The sequence below is a fragment of the Mesitornis unicolor genome, unplaced genomic scaffold (assembly GCF_000695765.1).
Source record: "Mesitornis unicolor isolate BGI_N332 unplaced genomic scaffold, ASM69576v1 scaffold1531, whole genome shotgun sequence".
NCBI classification, from domain to species: Eukaryota; Metazoa; Chordata; class Aves; order Mesitornithiformes; family Mesitornithidae; genus Mesitornis; species Mesitornis unicolor.
The window spans coordinates 55,466-68,784 of record NW_010161493.1 but is presented as its reverse complement, the minus strand read 5'-3'; the positions used below and the strand labels follow the sequence as shown (position 1 = coordinate 68,784).

The window sequence follows — 13,319 nt, the reverse complement described above, 5'->3', positions numbered from 1 at the left end:
ACGAACAGAAATTAAACAAGGCACAGAATCTTCTGCAAATGACTTCACTAAACTAAATCCAAGCTGGACTTGGCCAAAAAAAGAAAACCCAAACAAACTGAGGTGTCGAACAGCAGAGTGTACTTTACGAGGAATATTTTTACACAGCAAATCCCGGACCCTCCCAGCCTCAACGACTCTCCACCCATTTGCTTTTTGTTTTGTTTTGTTTTCTTTAAAAAAAAAGACACAAGCTGGTTGCAACTTCCGATATCGCTGTCTCTGTAGCGTTTAAATAGGGCCAGTAGTAACCGTCCACGGTTGGACACCTCATGGGAACCAAGGCTGCTCTAGATGAAGTACTCCTTCTTCTCCTCCGAGTTGTTCTGCCCGCCCTCGGCGTTGATGATGGCTGTGTCCGCGTCGGCCGCGTCGTCCGCTCCTTTGGCTTCGTGGGTGAAGTACGTACCTGCAAGGCAAGGGGGAGGCTGCGTGACCCGACCGAGGGCTCTGCCGAGCGCGAGCGACGAAGCCGCGAGCAGAAAGGGGAAAAAAAGATGGAAAATGTGAAAATCCCAGGCTGGGGCGTGGAAAATAACACCAGCACCAAGCCAGGCCGGTGCGGGAGCTCCTGCTCCCACCCCAGCAGCAGAGACCCCCAGGGCTGACCATGCACAGGGCATCAGCATCCCTGCATGGCTCTCTGTACCGTCTTACTCGGAAAAGAAATTAGGTCAGAGCCATTTCCCCCTCTCAGAAGCACACGAGTATCAGTAAATTGCCTTTTGTACACTTTACTTAAGGGAGACAAATCTTCCATCTCCGCTTTCTCTCTCCCTTAATGTGCCTTAGGGGTTTTGTTCTCCCCTTTCTCCTCTCTCCTCAACATTATTCACTCCATCCTGGCTGCGGTCGTAACCAGCCTCCGTCAGCGCTCCCAAATAAAACCCAGTTACCGTTAAATCCTTCTGTACAAACATGTACACAGAGGCGCAGGCAGAATTGTCTGTGGGCCTGGATGTGCTCTGGGAGTGGCAAAAAATCCCCAAAAAGGGCCGTTCTGCACACAAACCACAAACCCAAGGCAGCATGGCACACGTGCATCAGCCCGGGGCAACCGGGTTTTGTGGAGGGACCTCCAAATCTGCAGGGTTTTAACAGAGGGGTCCCTCGCACCAGATGGGACAACGTCATGAGCGAGGGGACGCTCGTATCCCAGTGCCGATCTTTAGAGTCTTACCTTTATGTCTGGCAAAATATCGCCCTAAAATGATGAGCAGGCAAAGCATCGCGAACACGACCACGGCCACGACGCCGCCGACCACGGCGTGGTCCACGCTGCGGATCGCCCCTTCCTCACCTGCGCGAGAATCTGTTGAGACCAGAAGAGGAGTGAGAATTCGGGACCTGCGCCCACGCGCTCCGAAAGGGTCTGAGCCGCGCTCGGCGCCGGAGCCCCCCTGGTGCCCTCTCCTGAGGGCGAACGCGGAGCTATCTCTAGAGACAGATGAGTTCGGGCCGAGGAGCCGCGTCCGAACTGATCTCCTACAAGCAGCAGCTCTACGACTACGCACGAGGAGGGCAGCTGGGGAGGAGAGATGGAGCCGGAGGGGGGAACGTGTTTCGGGAGGCTTCCCTAGAACGCTCCCCGAATTCCAGCCTCCCTGCGGATGGGGGCACAGGGAGCAGCAGGACAGTATGGAAATAGGAGTCGTTAGCTCTGGAGAAACACCATCAACGAGCGTTCTGGTGAAAGCCTTTCTACCCCAGCCCAGAAAGCCCCAGGAGCACAGGACGACCAGCCCGGCACGGCAAATGCGCTGACCCCGTCCCCGAGGGCTCCGGGTGCCACCGTCAAATACCGCCCCTGCTGCTCAACGCAGAGCCCAGGGGCCCAAAGCCTCCTCACCCAAACCGTGAAAAGCTCTTCAGAAGCAGATAGCGAGCAATAATTGTACATTGCCTCCAACTGCTTTATTTCATTTATTTAACTCCGCACCATGCAATTAATTTTCCTTTATAAGCGCCTCTCCCTTAGGACGCCGTCAGCCGGGAGAGGAATGACTTGTTTGGCGGAGGAACGGCTCCGAAATGAACCCAGAGTGAGCTATGGCCGTGTAAAATGAATGTATAGCAGTGTAAACAATTTTAATTTAAGAACGCAGCTACATCAACCCTCACTGCAGTCCTAATGGCAACCGAGATTTATAACACGGTAAAAAACAATTATTCTCCCGTTGATTAATACATTAACATTTTGGAATAGAAGCTAAACCATTGTCTCTTTTTTTTATTGAGTCAAGCGCGACACCTCCATTAAAATGATTTACTGGCCATACCTTACAATTTAAGCACAGCAGCAACAGAAACGGTAAAAATCTTTTAGCTTTACATGATTTGTGAAGTCATATGTGAAGGATTTACCATTTAAATCTTTCACTACAAGAAGCACACGGCCTATAAATCTGTCCTGCGTGCAGCTGCCCAGACACCTCGGAGAAATGCGCTTTACCGGGAGACCCAGAGTGCAAATGCAAGTCAATTTTTAAGAAAGATTTATCTCCGTCTCCCTCCGAAGAACAGAGCAAATCTCTGAAGCCTCCACCTCTAATAATATTTGAAGTTTATCGATCAAGCGTACAGATCCGTGACAGCCAAAGGTAATGGCGCTCCTCCGAGCCGAGACCCGATACGAAGCCAGCGAGCAGCAGCTGGGGCTTGCGCTTTCCATCGATATTTCCAATTCTGCTCCCAGATGAAGGACCGAGGGACCCAGGTAAATAACTCGTGACTCAGAGCGCTATAAAGCGCACCTTAATTAAAACAATTGGAGAAAAAAAAACCCTCTGAGTGTTTCTTCAAGGAGCTTCCAGGGGCAGGAGCCCTGGCTCGGTGGCTTTGAGCTCTGACAGCGCTTCCTGAGAAGGGGCCTGTGCACAGAGGGTGGCAAACCCTTCCGGCCACAGCATTTATTAACCACAACTTTGTCCACCGGGACACGCGGGGCCGTATTTCTTAATTATTCCTCTTAAAAAAGCCCTCTGCCATGTGCCAGCCACACGTTTATTTTATTACACATGTGGCTAAACAGTTCATCTTCAAGCTTATGTACTAAGTTAAATTAAGTAACTCCTGAGGATGTGTAGTGGTGGTGAACCATAAATAACATCCTCCCCTGAGGGATCCATTGCTGGACATCGCTCCTCTGTCCTCTCCTCCTGCCTTGGCACCTCCTCATCTGCTAACGCAACTCCTCAGCAACTCAACGTGTTCACCACCAGCACAACTCGGTGACAACTCAACGTGTTCACCACCAGCACAACTCTACAACAACTCAACGTGTTCACCACCAGCACAACTCGGTGACAACTCAACGTGTTCACCACCAGCTCAACTCGGTGACAACTCAACGTGTTCACCACCAGCTCAACTCTACAACTCAAAGTGTTCACCACCTGCACCAGGGCGGCTCTTCCCTTTTCTGTCACTCATTATTTCTCTGGCAATTAAAAATCCCTGTCTGGTCTACAGAGCAAGGGAATATTTCCTCAAATTTGTGCAGAGAGAGAGACTTGACCTTAAAGACTAGGATCTGCTTGAAAACGCTGTCTCAATCCACAACAGCCATTCCCGCTTCATATCTATGATTAAAACAGAAATCACAACTTTATTACTGAAGAGGGAACAGACGAGATGGCAGGAACTGACAAAATGCCACATTATTTGCTAATCCTAATATGTTATTCTTCCTCAAGATTTGCTTTTCTCAGCACCAATTCAATTATAGATGCTACAAATCCTTCTGACATTTAATTCCCTCTTGTCAGAGAGCAGTAAATGTATACACGCCCAGCTTTCCCATTAGGATGTTAATATATATTGCAGCTCGCTGGCCTCGAAAGCCGATCCTCAGAATTCTTCTGCTCTGGTTTTGGTTCTGGTCCGTGGTTTTTGGGGCGGGAGGGGAGGAGGGAGGGGAGCACTGCATGTTGTGAACAACATGCGCACGGATGGGGCTGCTGGGCCGGACCCAGCGCCGGGGTTTGGGTGCTTTGCCCCATGCCAAAGCACCTTAAAGGAAAACCGCAGCGGCAGTGGTACAGTCCACTCGCAAAACCTGCGTATACGCAGAAAAACCTGGTTACTTTTCCCAAGTGCCGTGCTGCACCCCGAGAGCACGGATGCAGCGCTGCAGGCAGCAGCGGGGAGCACCCGCAGCCCATTTCCAGCTGCGGCCCAGAACAGACTTTGGGAGCTTAAATGGGTTTTTGCGTACTATTTTAACCAACTGCTCATGTAATCAACAAAGAGCGTATCACTCAAACGAGAACCCTGAAGTTTTCCTTTAAACACAGTAATTTGTAAAACTACAGACAGAAGATGACACGTTTTAGACCAGTTCCTACTTGTCACCCACTACCACCACACTATCGTCACACATCAGATGTTCAGCTGATTACTGCCCTTGAGTAATGTCAACCAACATCCGCGTTCTGAACCTGCAGGCTCTTGGTCAGGGTTCTTTTGCAGGGGAGACACTATTTAAAAATAAGGGCATTAATGATCTCAAGCTTTCCAGCAGTTTTGCAGATCTAATTGTTTAAAAATAGACTTTTGGTGTGGAAAAAAAGCTGGCAGATTTTCATAGCAGTGTCCTAACAATGTGGGTCAAGCGCTTCCAGCAGGGTTTGGCATGGGAAAGACTTGCTCTCCTCCCAGCTACTCAATAAAAAGGCTCCACTTCATTCAGTTTCTAATGAGGCTTTAAAATATATATCTATATATCTATATCTATGTAGATTCTAGCTCCTACTCTTCTCTAAGGGGCAGCATCTCAAGACAAGAGGAAGACTCACCTGGACCCGGCTGCCGTAACCAGCCGGTATTTTAATTTCAATTACACCCATGGATGTGGGGCTGAGCTGGGCACCCGGCCCTTGCCCATTTTCACTCGGAAAACCACGTGTTTTGGGCTAACGTCTGCAGTCCCAGCCCCGCACCTTCCTTCCCGCTTTACATTTTGTAGGCCAATGTTTTGTGACATTTTTGGGCCATCTCCGAGCAGCCCTGAACTCGTTCTGTGCATATTTGTGCTGTAAAAGCACAAAACTGACGGAGACTTTCGTGAAAGCGTGGTGTAGTCGTTAACTTTGGCGTATCTGGATTTATTGCTGCACTCCCACTAAAATTTATCTCCTGCTTCTGAGGAAAATCTATTTCAGGCCACAGATGCAGGACAACACAGGCTGCGTCGCATCTCCATCACGGGAGGGAAGAGAAACCCCAAACCCATTTCCATGAAGAATTCCTAACTTCGGGGTCTTCATCAGTAGAGCTTGTTTTATCAATCGCTGCCTGCACAGGACAGGATGAGCCGTAACGTTATCCCTCCCTATAGCGCAGCATTAAGCGTGCTACCCCTACTTTAATCTATTGATGGCCTCTTAAAAGAGCAGCGTTAACCTGCTTGTTGTATTGTAATTGAATTTGGCCTAATTTAAGCCAGAGAAATTGGAGTTCATCCTTCCTCAATCAATAAGCTCCCCGTCAGTGACCCATTTCATAGAAAATAATGCGCTTTGTTTTAATAAATTCACTCGCTATGGCAGCAGCTCGATGTTTCTGGGCTGTTCCTGCAGCCTCCTCTCTGCTCGAAAACGGAGCCCCGCTCCCAATCAATGGCCATTGATTCATCAGCGGCCCCCCCGAACAGCGCTGCTAATCAGGCTGTGATTAGTTCATCAAACCCCGTGTGCGGCTGCACCGGCGCCGTTTTACAAGAGGTGCACAACCCTCTCCAGCCAAGCAGAAAGACCACGTGTACACGTATACATACACATCTATATGTATATATATGTTTTATATATATAGACACACACATACACGTGTGTTTGCATGTGTTTGCATGCAAACATGGGGCGGTTTGCCTCAGGGATCCCCAGCGCTGCAGCAATCCCACCTGTGAGGCTGTGCAGTGGAAAAAGAAACCCTGTGCTGCAGGGGTGGAGGTTTTCTACCCTTCCCAAACCATCTCCATCCCCTTCCTGTGCCCTCTCCACCCCCTGGCTCTGTGGGTGAGGACGCAGGGACACACACAGCCCGAGGGGGAGCGGTGCCGCTCACAGCTCGCTCGCTACCTGTCGGGGGGACAAGGGACGCGTTACTGAGTTGCTGGGTTGGCAGCGGCTCCGGCGCGGCGCTGGGCGGGACGGGAGCACCTGGAAGAACAGCACACTCAGCAAAGCCCCACACCACCGGCACCGATGGAGCCCGGCTCCAGCACCCACCTGGAGCACCCGTCACAGCCCCAGGGGCTGACCCCATGTGGCAACAGGCCCTTTTTGGGTGTCCCAGCAGGATGCCCAGGGTCCTGGCAGAGAACAGGACTCTCTCTGGTGACCCTGGCAGATTGGGCTTGGCAGGGTCACCCAGGGGCGGGCAGGAGGAACCCAGAGAGCAACAACTTTGAAATTCTTAGGGAAAACAAGAACGAACCACCAGAGGTCAAAGCGGATGCTCCAACTTGCACTGCCTTCTGGGGAGTTTGGGGGCAATTCTGACTTACATTAAAGATTCAGAAAAGGGAAATGTGAGCTACGTGATCGGGAAAAGGGGCCAGCCATGCAGCACAGCACCCACTCTGAGCAATCCCTCCGTGGACTTGTTCCCTGTCCTTCTCTTCAGCCACCAAAAGGGGTACTCTTCTTTAAAAAAATGCAAATATTTTAAAAATAATACAGCTTATCAGAGCAAAACAATTATTCTGTGTCCACATGGTGATGTTAACAGACACCTGCTGCTTCTTACCAAGTCTGGCCCACGCCTGCAATAACAATTCTCGCTCAGGTGTTAGCATACACAGGGAATTAATCAACCATTTCTGACCCCTTTCTTGGCCAAAGCGTCCCTGCAGTGGCTCATAGCAGGTGCTGCCGAAAAGGAAAGCATTGCACTGGTTGAGGACCCGGGGCTTTGCTTTTTTGGCGTCAGGTTTTGCTCTGTATCCAAACCCCGGGGGGCTGTGGTCCTGCCCCGTGGCCAAGCCCCATCCCCGCTGCGCTGCCCGTCCCCAGGGAAAATGAGTGCGGAGATGCTCCAAGGAGCTAAAACCAGGGTGAACTGCTGAAAACGCTTAGGAAGACCCTGCCAAAATGTGAAGGTCCGAGGTTCAGGCTATGCTTGTACCCCTGCTGTGACCCCTGTTCGCACACCCCAACTGCACCCGCTGCAGATGCTTTTGTTCCTTGATCCGGATCAGTGCTCCTTCACACTGACCAGCTATGGGGGTGGATTTAGGCCACTTCCAGTCCAGCGTGGGTGAAAAGAGGTTCACACATTTACGTGGTTTTGCCTTGGCTGATAAAGCAATCGCCTCCTTTTTACCCCCAATCTGACTCCTGTATTAAGATAAATCGCCCAGCAGCCCCGGCTTGGCGCTGGCTGCGTTGTAGGGATGGTGCCACACAATGCGGCAGAGCCGAGCGTGTTACACAGCTTCAACTCAACCCATCTCCAAATGAACACCCCACAAATGATGGCACAGCAGCTGCGAGGCACCCCGGAACGGGAAGGCTCGCCGCCCTGCGCCCCCCACCCCCATTTCAAGGGTGCCACACAGAAATGGGTGCCGAGATCAAAAGAAGAGGGGGGACCCAAGAGAACAGAGCGCACACCCAAGCGGCGAGCCCGGCGGTGGCGGGATGGCGACAGCACAGCGAGCGTACGATGCGACATGGCCAGGATGCAGAGACCAGCGCGGGGCCGGGGCGAGCGGAGGGGAGCAGCGGGTACCTACGGACTACCCTTACCTGCGGGGTCCCCATAGTCCAGCTCCTCGGCCGAATTGGGCAACTGAGTAAAGCCTTACAAGTAAAAACAAACGCATATTTTCTCTGCGGTTCTCCAGCGACAGAAAAACAACACACTTAAGAAGTGAGGGGGAATTTCTTGGGGGGGGGAATAATGCGTCAATTGTCTGCCGGGTGGGCAGAGCAACTCGTATGACAGAACTGCCATCATTTCCTTCGTTATGGACAGAAACTTTCCTCGGTCTACACTGTTGGCACATGAAACATGGAATCAAAGTCACTCACTCATAACAGCATGCAAAGACCCCCGAACTCCGGCTTTTGGGCACTGCGGGGGCCAAGTTCCCAATTTGGTTTCCAGTTTGATTTTGGTTCTCTGTACACAGAGCAATGTAAAAATTACTTCCAATTTTCCGCAAAGTTCAATCTCTTTCTTTTTTTGGGTGATGTTGGCAAGCCTGGCAATTTGTCAAGCAGTGAAGTTTTGCATTTCCAAACCGTGGGGCAGACTGCGGGCTGCGTCTTCTGCAAAAACATCTGCCAAAACCCTTAAAAAAAATATCTGCCAAAACCCTTAAAATAAATGTTTCCAAATGTGCTGCAGCGATGGAAAAAGTATCTATCCTCAAAGCTGATAAAGCAGTCAGGCGAGACACCCGCTGTCTGAACAGCCGTTATTCCCCGTTTCCTTTGAGATGTTGGGGTGCACAGGAGGACAGAGAGAGCGAGTGCCTGGGTACAGGGAAACCCACGCCTGGGGGGTCACAGAGCTCTGTTTAAATGGTGACAGCACTGCGTTATGTATTAATGAACTGCGGTAACTTGCTCTTGCTGTGAAAGCAAATGTATTATTGAAGCAAAAAGCAGTTTTCCCTGTGCAGAGACACCGCTGTCACTGGGAAACCTGGCTGACTTTCCTTAAACAGCAAGGACATTAACGCAGCGCAGCCGCTGTCCCCCACTGGAAAGCAGCAAGCGACACACGGATGCATAGCTCGTTAACGCTAATGCTCATTTGCAGTGACTGTTTTAAATACGTCAGGTCACCCGGAAGCTGCAGGCGGGACTCTCTGCTAAAGGGGGACGTCGCTTAGATTATCGGCCAGAATTTGGATTGCGAACACCCCTGGATCCCAGGGAGCCCCCGTTTTACTGCGCTGCTCTACAGAGAGGTAACTGCAGTTGACTCAGAAGCACCGCACGGGCAAACCTGGCTTGGAAGAGGAGCCATTCAACTTCTCTCTCTCCAAAACTGCTTCTGCAGAGTCCTCCCTCTCCCTTAAAAAGGAGCCACATTTTCTCAATAATGAAAAAGGGACACGTTGCATCTTTTATGAAGCAAAAAAAAGAAATGTGTTTCAAAAGCAAATTTAACAATCCAACAACTCTGGTTCTACCTGCACCTGGTATACTTAAAAATGCCACCAAACAGTGCTACAACATATTGCGGGGCATTTTAAATAGGCGGTAAATTACCTCTTGATTTCTCTCATTAAACTTTCATTGCGGCTATTAAAGCCCCTTCTCCTCCCTTCAGATCAGGAGGAGCTCAGTGTCTGCGGCATCGGTGAAAGCCAACTCTTTGGCCGGGTGTTTCATGACCACCACCACCACCACGCCGGGTACTGCCGGGTTTCGGCCGGATTTCTGCCGACAGCAGCGTGCCCCCTCCTGTTTTTCAGGAAAAGGCGGTTTCTCTTTGCAGGGAGCGGTAAATACCCACTTAGGGGCTCTGTACACACCAGGGCGCTGCACGGAACCAAACGCGTGCAGAGCTCTGTGATGTTTAATTCAACCGCCCCCAGGCTGGGCTCTGTAAGGGATATTTAGGGATGTGTTTACTGATGGTTGCGCTTTCAAGTAGGGCATTTTCAAAAGGAAAAAGGGCAGCTGGGCAGGCAGAGCCGCTCGATAACGCGGAAAGCGCCGCAGCTTTTTCCTCGCGTGCCGATGCATTTGGCGCGGTCTGCTCTGGCACGGCCGGGCTGTTGGCTGCACACAAGTGGAACTCACTTACAGAGCCTCAGCGCTATCGGAAAAAACAACAAGAGCTTAACGCAGCGGTGCCAAACATTCCTCTGCAAAACCCTGCGAAGGCCCTAATTAAAAACTCGCGTGGGCCTTTGGGGAAGAATTTCCAGCTTATAAAATAATTTACCTGCTGTATTACGGGCAGGTATTCCTTGTCCCTCTTCACTGGCGATGGGGACGTTTTCCTTACTTTAACCTCCTCTCCAGGCTTCCTGCTTTGCCAGCTTCAGAAGAGACTTTTTTTTGCCCTACCTTTTCCTGAGAATGAGCAGAAATCGCGTCCGTGCTGGGGTGGCAGCGCCTTGTTCCTGCCCGGGGCAGGGGGGAAGGCAGCTCCCAGCACATGGACATACGTACAGGGTGGCCCATGTCACCTATGGCAACGGGCACAGCCCGCGGGCTCCAAAAGTCACTGCGGAGCTCTTTAAACTCTTTGCTTACAGCAGGGCAGGGTCAGAATTTGGGAAAAAGCGGCCGAATTGCTGTCGCTGTAGCGAAAGAGCACGGTGTATATGGACATGGCTGCGTGTACGTGTCCTGCTCGCACAGAGCTGGGCACCTGGGCCCCATGAGGGCCGCGGCCCCGCAAAGGCCCAGCTCCCTGGGGAGTGACGGTAGCCGAGCGTCAAAACCTCACCCCTTGGTTCTGAGGGGAGAGGGGCGGGAGGGAAAGGGCACAGTGGAAAAAGCGCTTTCTGTGTGGATTTGGCGGGGGGAGGCCGCCCGGGGCGGCGCCAGCCGCTCGGAGATGTTACTCTCCCGGCTCTGCCTTGATTTCCCCCTGTGGAGGCAGGGCCGTGGGGTTTCACTGGCACTGGGACTCGGAAGGCGGAGGCCGCACAGGGCGGGCCCGACCTGGCAGGGCCGCAGGAGCACAGGCCTCGCTGCCCCCCATGGCCATGGCCATGCTGTTATTGGAGTGCTGGCAATGAACAGTGCAGAGAAAGGAGAAAGTGCATCAGAAAATTTACAGTTAAGCTCTCAGCAATTTTCTTTTTTTTTCAACAAAAGGGTTAACAATGTTCGTGCTTTCAGTCACTCATGCATCGCTGCCGTCAACTCCATTCCAGAAGGAAACGGGAATGGCAGGGGCTTTGCTACCGCTTTGACATGCACACACACACAGGACTCCTTCCCCCCCAGTCCTCTAGGATACACTCCAAAAAATGCCGTGACTCAAAAGTCCTTTCCCAGATTGAAGCATTGTGCTGGTTCCACACTAGCCTTACGTTTCGTTTTCTTTGCTATCAATCTCTTTTTTGGCTTCTTTTTCAGTTTAGGTTGGTTTTTTTTGGTTGTATTTTTTCTCCCCCCAATTCGTTTAAAATCGTTTTTGGAGGAAATCCATTTGGCTGTAGTTCATGCCCATGCATTTCTCGTCATTCACAGACATGCTCACGCCCACCGGACACCGGTCAGAACAAATGGCCAACACACAGAAACACCCGGTGTACTCATACACACCCGGCAACACCCGCCCGGGAAGGCAGCCCGGAGTCTCCACGGGAAAAGCAGCCCCAAGGCGAGCGCGGGGTCCCTACCCCACGGGGTTTAAGGCAGGAAAGTCAGCGTTTGTGGCAGCTCTTCGGCTGGTGCTGGTTGTCATTTCGGCTGTGAGCAGCGCTACCCCACGGGGGTGTGGATATTCAGCTCTTTGAGTTACAAACGTGCTAAGGAAGCCAAGCACTTCAGAGGAGCCCCTGGACCCTCCTGGTAATCAATCCGTGCCACCACACATTAATGGCGTTAACGTTTTGCCCTCCTCTGACTTTCACCGGCGGCAGCGCGGTGTGGGACGAGGCATCGCCTGGGCTTGCAGTGCCCTGCTGTGACTTCATTATGGCCGCTACAAAACTGCCCGTGTTGGATCATTAAAAATACACCGGGAGCTGGGCGATGAACAGAAAACAGCAGCATGCCCGAAGGCTTCTCATCTTTATGCCAAGCAAGAAGCTGCGCCCGAGCAGATGAGTTATTTGGGACAGGGACTGCACGTCCCCGCACTTGGCATGGGGCATGGCTCCCTAACCCCGACCGTGCTCCGTCCTCCTCCTCGCTGCCCAGGATGCGCCTTGCTGGGAGCAGGCAGGGCAAAGGGCTCTGCATTACGGATTTCTGCCAATAAAAAAACCCGGTCGATTCATCAGAGTTAAAAGAAACTAAAATAGCACACTCAAATACGGATTAGCTTTAACGAAACTGTCAGAGGTTTCGGGTCTGTAGCTGAAAAGGGAGCTTGTGCCAAAAAGCGGCATGCTCAGCTTCCAGTCTGCAGCGACTATTTGGGCTCGCCCGAGAAATGTAGGAAGCGCAGGAAGCTGTCAAGCTGTTAGCGAGACTGCCTGGAGCAGATGAGCAGGGTTACTTTGCTAGACTGCTATGCCGATAGCAAAGTGTTGCTATTTGTTTTCCAAATCTCCTTCTGCGGTGCAATGATGCAAACTTCCCTGCTGACCCCTGTGGAGCATCCCCAGCGTGCCAACGCTGCCCGGCTCCGCAGACCCCTTCCTCCACAGGAAGGAAAAGCGCTCCAGCCTTCAAGCACCTCTTAAAAAATTAAATTCGAGCTCCTATTTTCCAAAGCCAAGTTTCTTTTTCACGTGTGAAGCCATTACCCCGGTAATCAAGAGGAGTGGGGAACGGCTCTTGCTGTCTCAGCACCGCTCCTGCACAGAAGCCGTTTGCTCTGGGACAACAGAGCGAAGCTCCCAACAGAAATGACCAGCCCGGACAGACTTTCCAGCCTTACAACCCATGTTACGTTACAAGACCAGTCCGCCTGAAACCTGGTTTTCCCTTGAAGACTCCGTTTCCCCCTTTCGCGCCCCTTCCCAGGCTTGTCTTGCCCCTCAGCAGAGCTGAGAAATAAGAAAAACAGGAATGTGATACCAACCGTGAACTGCCGGTTCTGTCGTCGCCGTTGTGTCTACACACGGGAACAGAGGATTGGAGGAAGGGAAGAAACAGGAGGAACAGCATGCAAAAAAAGGGAAAATGGAAAAAATGGAACAGATAATATATGAGCAAGCTTTCAAAGAACATTGCGTGACAAGCAATAATCAAATGAAAGGCAAAAAGCATCTGAAGTGAGTTGCACTGTTTAGAAGACATGCCTCCAGTTCAAAAGCTATGAGCCTGAGGAAAACAGTAAATTTGCCTCTTTTTCCAGGACCTTGCCAAACAGTTACTGGTGGTTGCAAAGTCAGGGGAACAGGAGACGGGGAGAACACCGACACCAACGCTGTCGTTGGTAAGGACCAAAACAGAAGCTCAAGACCAGCACAAAGAGCCAACACTTGGAAAGTAAGATTTTACGCATTCAAACATTGCCTGCACCAAAGCGCCGGGGCTGATCCGCTCCCACCTCTTTCTCCTTCTCCATCCAATGTGGCGAACCTCCGAGCTCGTCAGAGGCAGCAAACGCTAAAAATGAAGAGGCTGCTGCCGGGGGCATGAGCGGCCTCTGCCTCTGCCACAGCCGCCCCCCCACCTCTGCAAGCA

At 51.6% G+C, this 13,319-nt stretch overlaps 1 protein-coding gene across 1 annotated transcript in view; it reads right to left on the bottom strand.

Annotated features, from left to right (window-relative positions):
- Positions 1–329: 329 nt before the first annotated feature.
- LOC104547399 (cell adhesion molecule 1-like) overlaps positions 330–13,319 on the bottom strand; it is a 38,789-nt gene continuing 25,799 nt past the window's right edge. The window contains 4 exon segments of the mRNA XM_010193061.1: positions 330–448; positions 1,220–1,351; positions 7,788–7,841; positions 12,712–12,744. Of these exon segments, the coding sequence (XP_010191363.1) occupies positions 330–448; positions 1,220–1,351; positions 7,788–7,841; positions 12,712–12,744 (338 nt within the window).